The sequence below is a fragment of the Balaenoptera ricei genome, chromosome 1 (genome assembly GCF_028023285.1).
Source record: "Balaenoptera ricei isolate mBalRic1 chromosome 1, mBalRic1.hap2, whole genome shotgun sequence".
NCBI classification, from domain to species: domain Eukaryota; kingdom Metazoa; phylum Chordata; class Mammalia; order Artiodactyla; family Balaenopteridae; genus Balaenoptera; species Balaenoptera ricei.
This window is the reverse complement of record NC_082639.1, coordinates 83754359-83771242: the sequence shown is the minus strand read 5'-3', so window position 1 is coordinate 83771242 and position 16884 is coordinate 83754359. Positions and strand designations below refer to the sequence as shown.

Here is a 16884-nt window from a genome sequence, read left to right as displayed (position 1 = left end):
CCCATGTGTTGGATTGAACTCCTACAGTGATTCTACCTCCAACAAAAATATTCTACATAATTAGTCATTTAAAGACATTTTCTCTTGTATCTTACCATGTCAGTCCTCCAACTATTAATTAGATTACTTTAAAAAAGCAACACGAACAAGTCAGTATATGAGAAAACTGTGAATCACAGCTGATTTTATCTGTTTTCCATATGTTTGTGTGACATTAAAGATCCACAAAGCGGTCGACACGCACCCATCCCGTGGGTGCTGGCTGAGCACCAGGCACTGTGTGCACACGTCCTGTAGCACAGGACAGGCCTCCCAGGTGCAGAGAAGTGAACCGCTCTGTCCCAACTCACACAGTTGGTAAGCAGGAGAGCCGACAACACAGCCCCACCTGGCTTCTAACTGCGCGAGTTTGCTACAGACCGGATCTTAACAAGGAATCGCTCAAGACTTAGAATAATAAAAAAATCCTCCCTAATATTGGACTGTTTTTAGTTTAAAATTAGAGCAGTATTCTGTGTTTTTATTTGACCTTCAACTTTTTTTTTTCTTCCAAGGTGTTATGTAACGGACCAGGAACATGTGTTCCTATCTGTATATCTGCCCTTCTCCTTGGGATACTAGGAATAAAGAAAGTGATCATTGTCTACGTTGAAAGCATCTGCCGAGTGGAACATTTATCCCTGTCCGGAAAGATTCTGTTTCACCTCTCCGATTACTTCATTGTTCAGTGGCCGACTCTTAAGGAGAAATATCCCAAATCTGTCTACCTCGGGCGAATTGTTTGATGAATGACAACTTACTTCTTTAGAATTTTGCAGTCAACAATATTTACTATAAATGGGGAACAAAAAACTGCATGTTTATTGTAAAAGCTTTTGAGAATCCTGAGAATTATTGGTGGTCAAGAGTAAAGAAATGTATAAGTAACCCAGTGAGGAAACTGAGGTTGCTTTTATAAAACAAACATTAATAAACCATTAAGTGTTTATGCCTCTGTGCTCCAAATTTCTGTTCTATATAAAGGTGTTTACCACTACCTGCAAGTTATCTTCTGACTTGTTTTACTAATATTTTACTAATATTTTCTAGAACTAAATATAGAATTTGTATGATTAGCCACATTTCCTGTTCTACAGCTTTTTTTTTTTTTTTTTTTACAGTATTCTGCATTATAGAAAGAAAAAGAAAAATATTTCTTAGTTTTTGTTCAGACACAACAGGCTTTATTTCCTGTATGGAAGCAGAGAAGTCCCTAGTGAATCCTTTCAGCATAAAGGAAGCAGTTATATTAAATTGGCTTCATGACAATTTGCACTCCACAGGCTTCCAGAACTGAGCGCATAAACCAGTATCTGTTTTTATTCTTTGGTTTTGCTTTGTGAGTAGTTGGCCTCACTCCAGGATATCTTTTAAAATCTTTTGTTTGTTAAAATAAATTAGAAGGTGACTACTGTCATACGAGTAAAAACATGGTTCTGTTTATCAGGGCCAAACTCTCAAAACATTTTTTTTAATGTTATAGTAAATTCACGATTTTGTGGCTATAGCTATCTCTGGCATTTTAAGATGTGTAGGCTCAGGAGAGTATATATTTACTTAGCATTTACTTAAGTGCTTGTTGTATGCCAGGTGTTCTTCTAAGCACTTTTCAAATATTAACTCATTTAACTCTAATAACGACTCAATGAGGTAGGGACTGTTATTACCCCCATTTTACAGATGACTTTCCAAGCTCATATGACTAGTAAGTGCCAAATCGAGAATTCGAGCCCAAGCTTAAGAGCAGAGCCAGTTTCATGGGCATGTGGCCTCTGCGACCACATAGGGACCCATAGTTAGGAGGGCCCGACACTTGGTTTAATACTCTGCTGTCTCTCTCTTGAATTTCTTAGCATATTTTGAACAAGAGGCTCACATTGTATTTTGCACTGGACCTTGCCGATTATTTAGCTGGCCCTGCTTGAGAATCTGTGCTCCTAAAGAGCCGTGTCAACTACAACAGAAGTACAACACCTAATGCAGGGCCTGGCCCAGCAGCTCTGCAATAAACAGGAATTCCATTCCCCTCCCTGCTATTTTAACAAGGCAACAAACAATGAGAAGACCTCTTGTGATGTTTAAGTTTTTTTTTTTCCTCTTAAATCTGTCTTATAAGTATGATATAATTGTAATAAAGAAATGGTAAGAAATTAACAAAGAAATTGACTTTTGGTGAAAAGAGGCTTGATCACCCAAGATGACATAAAATTAAAATGCTGAGGCTACCCTAGCCTTTCTTGTTCTTTTAGAAATTCTCCTTCTCTGAATAAAGTAAAGTAGGCGCATCTGTCAGGACATTTTCCCAGGTTTTTGGCTGGAGAAACGCATGGCAGAAGACTCTCAGAATAGTGAAAGCACTTTGCCGTCTGGGTTCGGTGGCCAGCGGGGCGGCCAAGCGCTAGTTCACTGTGCTTTGACTTTAAATCTCAGATCTCAGGCACTGGCTCTGTGTCACCTGACGTAAAGGTCTGAAATATCAGGTAGCATATTTGTGTGGTTCCACCAGGAGTGGAGATGAAGTAAGCCTCCACTTTTCTAGGGAGAAAGTGATTTTTTTTTTTTTTTTTTTTTTTTTTTTTTTAGAGACAGCAGCACGTACCTTTTATGCATCTTTGAAAAGTTTTTCTCTGTCACTGTTCCTGAGTGGCACTAGGTGAATAGTTGATGAGTGGACTTTGTTCAGTGCAGTTAATGCCTGTCTGTGCTCCAGGGCAGCTGTCCCAGGGCCCCCGCAACTAAGCCTGCTGCATTGGCTCCTGTCGGGCCAGAGCTTACAATGCTTAGGCCATGGAGAATTGTAGAAAAGAAGCCATGATTTTTTTCCAGAAACGTATGTCCCAGATGTTTTGCAGAGCCTTAACTTAGACAGTGGTTAGCCTGGAATGTCAGAGAAAGAATCTGTGTGTGTTATATCACTAAAAGTTCAGAAATATCTTCCTGGGTTCGGGCTGCTATGCACACGTTTCAGAGCCCGGCTGAGGCACATGGGATCATGCCTTCTTGCTCAGTTCCAGATTATTTGGTAAACAAATGCCTATTCCCCTGTGTCTTATTGTTATGGCTAATTCAAGTCCTCAGGGTCACACTAGCAAAGGGAGCTGGTTTGAGATTGCAGTAGGGACTGTATCCCTGCTGTGCATTTCTGAGGCATGAAGAAAGCTAGTGCTCTAGTCTCAACTGAAACTGAAGAAGTCAGTAGCTAACTTGTCCTTTCCAATTTCTCTTGAGGCACTCTGGAATGCAGCTCTTACTGGAAGAGACTATTCATGAAAAATTAGTTGCATCAGTCTTTAAATGAGAGGCAGGGAAACCACACATCCTGCCCACACCTACTTCCCTGGAAGATTTTATCTACAGTTTAGCTGTCCTAAAGGGTCTCAGCAGCTTGCCAGGTCAAACCCTAAATGTTTCAGAAGGGACATCCAAAAGTCATCACAGGAAGCTTTCGCCTGGAACGAAGAGTGCTATGAAACCATGCCAACAAGAGGAATGTTGTACACTTTTAAACTGAATAGCAAGAGGTCCTTGCTAGAAGGGAGATGACCCAAGCTTCCCTGTATAAAAGCAACTGGAAACACACTGTTTAATTGCCTTTACCAAGATAGGTTAACGTTGGGAAATGTACCACCTCTTACTGTGCAGCTCCCTGCATTGAATCTGTGCTTCATATCTCCTAAAAAGCCCCATCTCACCAAAAAGAGTTTGATAGCAATGTATGAAGCTTCTTTTATCCACAGTAATGCCATCGTGAATATTAAAGAAGGTCGTCCTCCATACAGCTCGGTGTTGGGGACCTTGTGTAGTTTCTTCCCCATGATTTCAGCTTTGGCAAACGATGAGCAGACATCCAGATTTCGTCATCTGCCATGAGCTTGCTTCTGTAAGCCCCAGCACCCCAGGACTCTAAAATCAAGTGGTCTGTGTTCTTGTTCCCACTCACTTTAAACGTGGATTTGACATGCCTTCTCCTTTTCCCTTCAAAGTAGTCACCTGACTCCAGGCTCTGCCATCTCGCTCAAACAACAAACTTTGGAATAATTTTTGTTTTTTTACTCTTTCTTTAATCCACATATAATTGGTTGCCTTTCTTTTTTTTTTTAATATCCCCAGAATTTTCCCTTATCTTTTCATCCTCTTCTCTCCTTGTCATCTGATTTCACCCATTGATTCTGCATTTGAACTAGTTCATATCCAACCTTCCTTTTTAGTCCCATGGTCACAACTAAGCTAACTCTTTAACATAAATTCCTTGCTTTGTTAGCACATTTTTTTGAGGAACTGAGGCATAAAGAGATTAAGTAACTTATCTAAGATTTTACAACTAGAAAGTAGCAGAGCTGGCATTTGAACCAAGGTACTGTAGCTCCAACCAGACTTACTCGAACAGTTATGTTAGGTTTAAAATTTTAAAAGTGCTAGAAAGGAAATCAACAGGGTGCTGTGAAGGGAATACAGTGCTGACTGCTCTGGAGAGGGATATCAGGAAAGGCCTCTCTAAGAAAGAGACATTTCAGCTGAGATTTGAGGCAGAGTGCCTGAAATATTTGTCCTCTTCCCACTTCCCCTCCCAACTTACATTTCACCTCTCCCGTAAAACATCCCCTGTTCCCCCATAGCCTGGTTTCAGCAGCTTCTTCTCTACACACTTCTGTGTCCTAGCCGCCCACACCTAAGGTTAGCACGGATTATGTACCATCATATTACAGTACCTTGTACTTACATAAACACCTGTGAAGGGAAGACACGGATGCTATTGCTAATTAATTCTTTATGTTTGCCTTACTTCAGGGACTGTACCTCATGCTGCTTTTGTGCCTTGCTCCACTCTTGGTCACACCTACCACAGCTCAGGACAGAATGTAGCCATTAAGTAAGTACATAAATTCTTATACCTTCAGACTTTGTCTAGGCCTACTTAGTTCCATTTCATCTGGACCAGTGGTTCTCAAGCTTTTTGGTCTCAAGACCCCATTAAAAATTATTGAAAGACCCCAATGAACTTTAGTTTATGGGGGTTATATTTGTCAATATTTACCACATTAGAAATTAAACCAGAAATTTTTTAAACATAGGAATAGACGGGGACACATTCTGTTAACCATGAGAGCAATGACATCATCACACGTCCTGTAGCATCTAGAAAACTATAAAATAATGAGAAGGAAAATGACCGATAACACCTCAGTATGCCTTAATCACATGACAATAGTTTTGACCTCATGGAGCCCTGAAAAGACCTTGAGGGCCCCCAGGGGTCCCTGGGCCACATTTTGAGAAGTGCTGTTCTTTATGTATAATGACACACCAATGAGTTCATCTCCTCTAGCAGCCTTTAGTCAGTCTGTGCTCTGTGTACTAGTTTTCTATTGCTGTGTAACAAAGTGCGGCAAACTTAGTGGCTAAAAGTAACAGTCATTATCTCACAGCTCCGTAGGTTAGAAACCCATTCAGGGCTTAACTAGTTCTCTTCTCAGGGTCTCACAGGCTGTAATCAAGGTGACAGCCAGGACTGGGTTCTGATCTGGAACTCTAGATCTTCCAAACTTGTTCAGGGTGTTGCTGGCTGAATTCAGTTCCTTGCAGCTGTAGGGCTCATGGTGACCTGTTTCTTAATGGCCAGCAGGAGAGTCTCTACTGCAGCTTGTCTCTTTTAAGGACTCAGGTGACTGGGGTCAGGCACACCTACGGTAATCTCCCTTTTAATTAAATCAGTGTCAACTGACTAGGAACCATAATAACATTCTCAAAATCCCTTTGCCATATTAATATAACACAATCAGGAGAGCAATAGCCCATGATATTCATAGGTCCCATTTCTCCTTCAGGATAGGGGATCGTACGGGGTGTGGGCATCATGGTTAGAATACTGGAGGCCAGTTTCGAATTTGGCCAGCTACAGTGTACCTGGTATTTTTTGTTTTGTTTTAAAAAAAAAAGTTTTTTTTTAACTTTCACTTAGACCACCAGACTCCTTCATTAGTATCCAAGTTCTCTAACTTTTTTTTAGTACGGGAAATTCATGTCTTCCAAACCTCGTCCCTTTTCTAGCAAGTTATTCTGTGCCTCACTTTGTTTACTTGTCAAATAGGCATAATAATGGTACCTAGTTTTAGAGTTGTGAACACCAAACTAGATGATACATGTACTGCCTTTAGCACAGAGCCTAACACATAGTAAGCCCTCAGTTATCTTATGTCTCCAGGCAACCAAGGTGGCTTCCTTGGTATGCAGTGGCCTAAAGGAAGGCTCTCCTTAAACTAAGCCCAGCAACAACTTCCCACCCTCTAGGATGGCCTTTATCAAACAAAGCAGAAAATAACATATGTTGCCAAGAATGTGGAGAAATTGAAACCCTTATACATTGCTGGTGGGAATGTAGAATGGTTCAGCAGCTGTGGAAAACAGTCCAGCAGTTCCTCAAAGAATTAAGGTTACCATGGGACCCAGCAGTTCCACTCCTAGGTATATACCCCAGAGAATTGAAAACATGTTCACACAAATCCTGTACCCAAACATTCATTCCAGCATTATTCATATTAGTCAAAAGGTGGGAACAACCCAGATGTCCACCAAACTAACGGATGGATTAACAAACTTGATATATCTGTGCAATGAAATATTATTCAGTCACAAAAAGGATGTGACTAATTCATGACATGCTACAGCATAGATGAATGAACCTTGAAAACATGCTAAGGGAAATAAGCCAATCATAAAAACCCACATATTGTATGATTCCATTTATATGAACTGTCCAGAATAGGCAAATCCTTTGAGAGAAAGTAGATTCACTGTTGCCAGGTGCTGTGGGAGAGGGCAATGAGGGTGACTTTAAATGGATGTGAGATTTTCTAAGTGAGATGTTCTAGAATTCGATAGTGGTGATGGTTGTACAACTATGAATATACTAAAACCCACTGAGTTGCACACTTTAAAAGGGTGTACCTTATGGCATGTGAATTATTTCTCAATGAAAAAAACTATCATCGGTAGTCAGGGAATCTGTCCTCAGATATTTGCGGGTGTGTATACAGATGAAGAAAGACAAACCAAAAACTAAGCACAGCAGCCAGGAAGCTGCTACAGGGAGTGTTTTTGTTTACTGTGATTCCATCTCTGCCCACGACCAGAGACCGAACAAAGACTGAAGGTGCTGGGGACAAAGCGTGGCCACTGGGAAAGAGCTGAATAAGAACTGGGTGAAAAGAGCCAGTGGGGGGCCTGGAGGGAGAAGATGGCCTTGGCACGCAGTAACTCCCTCTCCCACCTCCTCCCTAAAGGGCCTCAACCCAGACCACGGAGGTGAACTGTATTTTCCAAAGTTGGCCAGCCACATGCTCTGAATATGACCTGGCCGCTTCCTCACGCAGAAGTGGAGTCTGTTTGCTCTCCCTTGGAATTTAAACCGGCCACCAGAATGCAGCGAGAGTGGGAAGTGACATTCTAACTCAGACATTCCTCGGGGGATGCCCTCACAGAACGCAGTCACCAGGCTGTGAGAAGCACAAGCCCCACGGAGAGGCCAGGTGTAGGTGTTCAAGGTCACGGTCACAGCTGAGCACAGGCTTTGCGTCATCTCAGTCCAGGTGCTAGACGTGTGAGGGGAGGAGCCTCCAGATGATTCCAGCCCCGCCATTTGAGTCACTCCCAGCCTTTCTAATCCTCCCAGCTGAGGCTCAAACACCATGGAGCAGAGAAAAGCCCTCCCTTCTGTGCCCAGTGAATTTCTGACCCACAGCGTCCATGAGCAGAATTAAATGCTTGCTGTTTTCTGCCGCTAAGTTTTCGGGGAATTCATTTCAAAGCAGTAGGTAATTAGAACAATAACTTTTCAGAAGGAGCCAGTCCCTCTAAAGTTTGGTTACTTTGGCTTAATATTAGGAGAGGAGATGATTTCTCCCTCCAAGGCAAAAGGAAGAAAATGTATTTCTACACCATGGATAGGAAAAGGCTTTTTTTTTTTCTTTTCTCCTTGCTCCTTGGCCTGCATGTAGCAGTGAAATAGAAACCAATGGATTCTTTTAAATCTTTTAACCATATGCAGATGAATAAGCAAATGCTTGGACTTGATTCCTAATCTCTTTTCCTTCCCTGTATAACTGATATTTTTTTCCACTCTAATAAACTTTAGCATTTAAACAGAAGTCATGTGTCACATGTATGATGATTAGCGGCAAGAATGTAGACAAAGAGATAGCTGCGGAGCATGAAGCCTTAATTAATAGCCAAGCCATTCAACTGAAAATAAGAACAGTGTTTCTGGCAGAGAAATGTGAACTTGGCATCCTTTTTCTTCCCTCAGTCTTTTTAGGATAATTATTTAAAATTCAATGATTATAAAGAGAACTTTTCAAAGTTTTCAGTTGAGCTCCAGTGATTGAAGTACAGTAATCTTTCAATGACATTGCATAGGGCCACCCTCCCCATCCCTGGGTCCTCCTGTGAACGGCCAAACCCCAGAATTTGCAAACTGAGACTAGTGCAGAAATCAAACAGAAGAAAAGGCGACAGCAGCAGGAGGGATGGAGTCTGCAATGACAGTCTTCTCTTTCGAAAAAAGGGGAAAGAAGTTTCATTCTTCGAAGAAAAGAGAAAGAAAACAAGACTTTTATGGAAATACCATATACAGAGTTGGAAGAAATTCAGCAAGGAATAAAAAGTATCCAAAATGTTGCCTTATTCAGTTCCAGCCTGGCAGCCAAATGATAGAGGCTCCATTTTCAAGCTGATTTGCTCTGAATTCTCTGGACCTATGACCATGCAAGGCCTCTAGAAGGGCCTAAGCTTTGGTCCGTTGATTCCCCAGCTGAACAAACTAAAGTCTAAAGCAACCAGATGGAGAAAGAGCTTAAAATTCATCAAAATCTTATAGAAAACAAAGTGTTTATGGATGAAATGATAAAAAGTCTGAGATTTGATTCAAACTTCATTGCCAGGGTGGGGAAGGAAGGCAGTTTTACAGATGAAACAGGATTAGCCATAGGTGATCTCCCTGGAAGCGGGGCGGCGGGGGGACAGTGGGTACACTGGGCATCATTATACCCAAACTTCATCATATTATATTATTCCCTTTACTTTTGTATGTATTTGAGCATTTCCATAATTAAAAGTTTCAAAAATATAAATCATGTTAGCAATCTTCAACTGCTAAAAAGTCAAAGAATGTATTGATTACAGGTAAAATGAAACAAACTAGGTTTTAAAATGAGAACAAGGAAGGAAATTTACAAATTACTTTTGTTCATATTTAACTCATGAGAAGAAATTCAGTCAGTCTGCAAATCTGATTTCTGAACCAGAATACGTTTTTCTGACTTAGAATATTCAGTCCTGGAGCTTTCACTACACTGCTCTCGAGTACAGAATGTCACCTTCTTCTTTATCCATGTAAGGGCCGTGCGTCTCATTGTTCAGTAAATATTTGAGGTGTTCCCACCTCAACTTGATGAGACCTTCACAGGAGGCTCCCGGCACTGGCTCCCACTGAAGGTGTCCCCTTTCTCCAAGGACACACTCCCTGCTCCTATTCAGAAGACGGCCATAGCACAGGTCACCTCTGTGGACTGGGAATATTAAAGTCAGTGCTGACCCTAAAGTCTTCGTGCTGCTGAGGAGATTGCATTATGGAGCAGAGGAAAGGCAGCTGCATGGTAAGAGCCCTGGGTCAGGTTGTGGCTTTGCCACTAGGCATGTGTTTAATCACGGTTCATTGTAATAGGTCTGTGTTTCCTCACCACGTATGTAACATGAAGGATTTGGACGAGATCATCTTTGAGATCCCTTCCAACAGCACTGCCACCACAACAATAGTAACAGTAGCTTGCATGGTTTATCGCATGCTAGCAACAATGCCAGGTGCTGCGCTAAGCACAGTGCGTGCAGTGGCTCATTTAATCCGCAGACCCAGGCAATGGAGTTCCCACACTTTAGAGACCCCTCCACTTGCCACTCCTTCCTTATGGGGCCAGAAGGGTGCGACCACCCGAGCCCACACTCCCTTTCTGGACCAAGGTCTGGCTGCCAAGGACCCCAGAATCCCCTGCCTCAGTGGCCCAGGCCTGCTTCTAGGACTTGCGGGGTCCTCTTCCTCAGGTGTGCCCTCCCAGGTTGGTTTACGGTGGGGAAGAGTAAGGAAGGCTTTTAGGCCCTGCAGGCTGGGGGGCAGGACACAATGCACAAAACTCCTCAGTGGAACCAGGTAGAAAGAGAAGGACAATGGCGGGGGGGGGGGGGTGGTGGTGGAATTATTTAAGCTCTTGGCTGGGGTCCTGTAAATGTTAGGGGTGGGAATAATAAGATTAGTATTATTATTACCATCGATTTTTACAGAGGATGAAACTGAGACGCAGAAAGCTCGAGTGATTGCCTGAGGTCACACAGCTGGTTAGTGGTAGAGCCTGGGCTCAGAGTGTTGTCCTTGTGATTCCAGGCTCTCTTGCCTTTCATGCTGCCACCCAGCGAAATCTGCAGACCCCGCAGATCCCCGAGGGCCCCATGAGATACAGGGAAGGTCCTGAAAAGCTGTCTTCCACCAGTTGAGCTGCTTTTCTACCCCCAACTACATTATTGGTGCCAACTGAGAATGTGGCAGACAGTAGTGTTGGCCAAGCCTCATCCAGAAAAAATTACCATGGGAAGTTGATTCAACAGAAAAATATTTGATGTAAGAGTATGACAGTTAATCCTAGGATTTCACTTTTTGTTCTGAACTTCTGACCCACAGCTGCTAGACCAACCACGGAATATCAAGAAGGTACCTTAACTAGATTTTAACCCTGTTAAACAAGTGTTTGGCCAATCAAATAAGTAGGCCTTTGTTGATTTCCTTTAAACTCTAAAACCAGGAAATGACTTCTAATATGTTAAGACCCCCACTTTCCCTCCAAGGACATCCTGAGGCACAGAAATAAAATCTAACCAAACATGCTTTCAATGACTATTCATCATGAAACATCCAGCAAATTATAGGTAATTTGAAAAAGCAAATTTCTGAACAAAGCTATAAAAATATTCTTGCAGTATTTTTAGAAGGCATAATTTGATGTATTTATCACCAAGTACTCAATTTAGCTATGTGTTAGATATTAAGCGCAAATATCTAAACTTAGTCTTAATAATAGTAACTAACGGTATTGAGTGCTTGTTATGTGCCAGGCACAATCCTTCATCTTTTGCACGAATTCACTCACTCGATCCTCACACAGCCACATGTAGTAGTTAATATTATTATGTCTTCACAGATGAGTAAACCAAGGTACAGAAAGGATGGTAAGCTTAGAACTGAGATTATACACAAAGTGGTTTATCAAAGTAGTATTTATAATAGAAGAAAATTGGAAACAATCTAAATTGGAAAACATTTAGTGAATTATGATATGTCCATAGGGAACAGACTTGTGGTTGCCAAGGGGACGGGGGGAGAGAGAAGGATGGACTTGGAGTTTGAGGTTGGTAGATGCAAACTATTACATTTAGAATGGATAAACAACAAGGTCCTACTGTATAGCACAGGGAACTATATTGACTATGCTGTGATAAACCATAATGGAAAAGAATATTTTAAAAGAAAGTATACATGTGTATAACTGAGTCATTTTGCTGTGCAGCAGAGATTGGCACAGCATTGTAAATCAGCTATACTTCATTAAAAAAATAAATTTAAAAAAGTATGATATGTCCAGATAATGGACTATTTGTGCAGTCATTAAAAATCATATTCTTGAAGAATATTTAATGGTGTAAAAAAATGCTTAAAATGCTATATTAAGTAAATTTTTTAAAATGATGCAAATAAGTGTATATTGCGAACACAGTTTGAAAATCTACGTAAATATACGCAAAGTTTAAAAAGGGATAAAAACATATAAAAGGTTTAAAATGGCTCTCTCTGAGTTAAGGAATTATGTATGAAGTTTATTCTATAAGTTTTAAAAATCTATATTGATTACGTATTACATAATGAAAGAAAATAAGATTTTAAAAAATGACAATTCCTGTGAACCATTAGTTTAGGGAGTAGAAAAAAAGGAAACATAATGTCTTCTAAGAAATATTATACAGCAATATAACAATAATAATAGAAATAACTACTTAATAAACATGTGTCTAGGGAATTCCCTAGTGGTCCAGTGGTTAGGACTCTGCACTTTCACTGCCAAGGACCCGGGTCCAGTCCCTGTTAGGGGAACTAAGGTCACACAAGCCTTGCAGCTTGGCCCTCCCCGCCCAGAAAAAAAAACACAGTAAACATGTGTCTAATACTTACCGTTTTACATGCAGCTTTCACATCATCTCACTTGATCCCTGCAAAGACACTGAGAGGAAAGTAGTCTCGGCTTCCATTTTTCAAATGATGAAAATAAAGCTCAGAGAGGTTATGACTTTTCCAAGGCTCCACAGAGGGTACATGGTCAAGCCAGGTCTGAAATCTTTGGACACTCAGTCACAGTGCTGCATCTGTGAACAGAGGTCCGGTTTGTGGGCAGAGCCAGAAATAGGTTGTACTGACCATGTTCTAACTTCTTCACAGTGAGGTTGAATAAGTATGACAGCAGATGAAGAGAGCCTCACACCAGTTCATGCGAAGGCCCGTGAGGTAGGAATCGGGAGATCTGAGTTCTGGTCTTGCCATTAATTAGGTCTGTGGGCAAATCCTTTGACCTCTCTGGACCCCTATTCATCTAGATCAGCGGTCCCCAACCTTTTTGGTGCCAGGGACCGGTTTCCTGGAAGATAATTTTTCCATGGACCAGGGTGGGTGGGTGGAGGGATGGTTTCGGGATGATTCAAGCGCATTACATTTAATGTGCACTTTATTTCTATTATTATTACATTGTAGTATATAATGAAATAATTATACAACTCACCATAATGCAGAGTGGGAGCCCTGAGCTTGTTTTCCTGCAACTAGATGGTCCCATGTGGGGGTGATGGGAGACAGTGACACCCGAAGTGTGTTGCTTCTGTCCGTTCTACTCTGTAATCTTGTTTTGGTTGCTGTCACTGCAGAAAACTCTGCTTCACAAAGATAGGATGTTGGAAATGGAAGCACGCTTTTCAGTGTTTTTGTGGCAATCTCAGGATATCCCACCTTGACTTTAATCCAGAACGTATGGGGATTTGAAGTTGTCTCAAACATACTTTTAAGGCCACCGTCATTTGCGATCTCAAGCAGTTGATCCTCTTCTAGCACGGACAAAGTCGATTCACCCGGCTTATTCACAAATGGGTCGTGGATCCATTCCTTCCCAGTTCGGGGTTCTTTTGTGGTTGGGAAGTAATGCTCAGACTCTTTTGAAAGCTGAGATAGGTGATCATGCACCAGCTGGGAGAAAGAAGGCCTTGGTTCAGTCTCTTTCAAAATCTCTGCTAATGTTTGAAAGATGTCAAAAATCCCAGTGTTCACTCGTCGCCCCCATAATTCCAGTTTGGCTTTGAATGCAGCCACTTTATCCCCCTACTTGAACACAGTTGTCGTTCTCCTTTGAAGTGACAGATTGAGTTCGTTGAGCAGGCTGAATATGTCACACAAGTAAGCAAGTTTGTGACCCATTGTGTGTCACTGAAATGTGCTGCCAGTGGTGACTTTTTCTAAAAGAAATTTCTGCAGCAGCTCTCGAAACTAAAAAACTCTGGCCAGTGATCTACGTTTAGAAAGTCATCTCACTTCTGTGTATAAGAGAAAACGTGTGTGCTCTGCGTCCATCTCCTCACAGAGCTGCGTGAACAGACGTGAATTAAAGGCATGTGCTTTAATGTGGTTGATAATTTTTGTTTTTTGTTTTTTGTTTTTAATTTATTTTTTATTTATTTATTTATGGCTGTGTTGGGTCTTCGTTTCTGTGTGAGGGCTTTCTCTAGTTGCAGCAAGTGGGGGCCACTCTTCATCGCGGTGCACGGGCCTCTCACTATCGCGGCCTCTCTTGTTGAGGAGCACAGGCTCCAGACGCGCAGACTCAGTAATTGTGGCTCACGGGCCTAGTTGCTCCGCGGCATGTGGGATCTTCCCGGACCAGGGCTCGAACCCGTGTCCCCTGCATTGGCAGGCAGATTCTCAACCACTGCGCCACCAGGGAAGCCCCGATAATTTTAATCACATCCTGTAAAACGTTGTTAAGTTCAGGTGACATTTTTCGGCTAGCCAGCATTTCCCCATGGACGACACAGTGCGTAGACTCACATTCAGAAGCCACCTCTTCGACCCGAATAGTGAAACCAGAAAGCCGTCCAGTCGTGGCAGCTGCTCTGTCCGTGCATATACCGACACAAAATGACCAGTTCAGTTTTCCTGATATGTAATCATTCAAAGACTTGAATAGTTCTGCAACTGTGGTGTTGGTTGGCAACAAAAATGCACATAACATATCCTCATGCGCATCTTCCTGAAAAATATATCGAACAAAAACAATCATTGTTGCCTTGCTGTCAACATCGGTAGACTTCCTCTCTAACAGTTGTGCCTCAATATCCTCTGCCATTGCATCAGTTCATCTAGTTATGGTGCTAGCCAAAAGAGGAACACATACCACCTTTTGAACTGCAGCCTCTCCTAAAGGTTCACGACAAACATCCTTAGGAGCAGGCAGGATCCACTCTTCACCAATAGTGAAGGACTTCTTAGCTTTAGCAATGCAGTTAGCCGCTAAGAATGATGCTCTCATTCCTGTAATGGCTGCTTCCTGGAAGGCGCTGTCACGTGGAACCTCTTAGCCTCAGCATCCTGAACTGATGATAGTTAAACAAAAACCGCTTTCTTTGGAACCTTCAGCCTTTAAGAACCAGTCACCTCAAGATCTCAACATCATGATCTCAGTTTCAACACAATTGTTCCTAGTCCTCTTTTCATTGCTTCTGGTGCTGCCTGTTGTTGAAGCAGTAGAAGCCGGAGATGCAATCGCTCTCTTGTTAGGTGTGGTTTTCAGCATTACAGGCATTTGTGCTTGTTTGGGGGTATATGCACGAAAGAGAAATGGACAGATGTGACTTTGAAGGGCCTCCTGAATCAAACCTTGCCCTGAAAACCTTTGTGCTATTGAGGTTCAGAACTGAGTTTTGGTGTCTGAAAGTTCTCAAGAAACAGTAAATAGGGTAGCTTCATAGTCTTGGTTATTTCCCTATAAATAGGAACAAACTGATATATTATGTTAAATGGAAAACAAAACGTTTTTTTCACAACAAATAATGCACTGAAAAATGCCATCTGTAATTTGCATTTGCTAGTTAGAAAGAAGGTCAAAGAAGTGAGATGGCTGAACTTTGCATAAGTAATATTTCATAGTTTCAGAATTCTCAATAGGAAGAAGAAAACTCTTGCCCAGAATCCTAGGAAATTGCCACTGTTTAGTTATAATCACTGCCTCCTGCATCATTGAGGAGTCTTTTCTCCATATTTTTAATGCATTTTTGTTTTGTTATCTCCCAAGTTAATATTGTACCTAGATATTAAATACAGTTGGTCAAAAATTAAAACTTATCTCTTTGTGGGGGAAAAAGTTTAGAAAATGTATTCGATGTATCTAATGTTGAAATGGAGAAAAGATTTAATGTAAAAAAATACTTTATATTGACATTGAAATGGAGAAGAGATTTAATGTTTAACAAAAACAAAAAAATCTTTATATTAACTGCTAACATCTCCATGGTGAGTAGTACTATGTTAAATATAAACCCATTATGGAAAAAAAAAAAAAAGAATGATACTCTCAGTGCAGACACATTTGATGATGTGGGGACCTTCAATAATTGCTTACCTTCTTCGTGTTCACATTTTTTTCTTTTGAAAAACTCCAAAGGCTTGTCTTTTAATGCAGGGTGCTTGGTCTCCATGTGGCAAAGCAGTTTTGAAGATTTCATGGCTTCGTTGGACAGCCAGTCATCACATATTATACAAAGCGAGCTTGGAGAGTGTGAATCACCTGTTGCAATGAACCCGTAATTTAAGTAAGACTCTTGGTATTTTCTTTTAAATGCAGCTTTCTTTCTGTTGGCAGTGTTAGAGTCTTCTGCTCTCATCATTGGGTCTTTCCCCCTTTTCAAAGAAGCTCTCCAGCAACATTTGTTTTTTACTCATTTTGGCTAGGGTTAGCCTGTGGGCTTACCAAAACTGACTGAGACAAGTGCGCAGTGCAGGAAAGAGGGGCGGACGGAAGTGGTAAATAAAACAATGGGCGGGCCATGTGCGGACTGAAATAAGTGTCGGATTCTGACTTAAAGCCTGCCACCAGGTGCAGCTGTACAATTGAAGTACATCAACTCACTTGCCACTATAAAGCCTGCCACCAGATGCACTTAATTGTCACTTGCCACTCACTGATAGGGTTTTGATACGAGTCTGCAAGCAGTTGATTTATTATGGTCTATGTGTAGTCAAACCTCTCTGCTAATGATAATCTGTATCTGCAGCCGCTCCCCAGCACTAACATCACCACCTCAGCTCCCCCTCAGATCATCAGGCATTAGATCCTCATAGGGAGCGCGCAACCTAGATCCATCACATGTCCGTGCTTCCTCCAGTAGTGGTCCGTAGCCCAGGGGTTGGGGACCCCTGATCTAGATACAACACAAATGTAATAGAACTTCCTGGGCCCAGGGACTGTCTTGGAGGTCAGTGACTGCCTTGTCACCTGCCAAAATACCCTAAGTATGATTCCAAAGGCTTTGAATGACAATGTTGATTTCTCCTGAAGATGAGGGGGAGGAGGGTTGCATCACACATCACCAGCAAAACATCCTTACAGTTTCCTTTAAATACTTCTTTTTCCTGCCAAATCTCTTCCTCTACCAGCCTCCCAAATTCTCTTTTTCTGTTTCCTTTTCCCTTTAAAACACACACACACACACACACAC

The 16884-nt window shown here is 41.7% G+C and overlaps 2 protein-coding genes across 6 annotated transcripts in view; both read left to right on the top strand.

Annotated features, from left to right (window-relative positions):
• Positions 1-15897, top strand: part of ALG14 (ALG14 UDP-N-acetylglucosaminyltransferase subunit) — a 116536-nt gene extending 100639 nt beyond the window's left edge. The window contains exons 5-6 of one of the 5 annotated variants that reach the window (XM_059900222.1): positions 4828-4909; positions 15849-15897. In XM_059900222.1, the coding sequence (XP_059756205.1) occupies positions 4828-4909; positions 15849-15882 (116 nt within the window). In that variant the 3' untranslated portion in view covers positions 15883-15897. Of the gene's footprint in view, positions 1-554; positions 989-4827; positions 4910-7169; positions 7253-7319; positions 7754-15848 lie in introns of those variants that run through there. The other 4 variants (XM_059900204.1, XM_059900213.1, XM_059900232.1 and 1 more) reach the window with 4 other exon arrangements.
• On the top strand, positions 14715-15132 carry LOC132350749 (small integral membrane protein 30-like). Its single transcript, XM_059900197.1, has one exon. The coding sequence runs from the start codon at positions 14767-14769 to the stop codon at positions 15019-15021; it is 255 nt and encodes an 84-aa protein (XP_059756180.1). The 5' UTR covers positions 14715-14766; the 3' UTR covers positions 15022-15132.
• Positions 15898-16884: the final 987 nt, after the last annotated feature.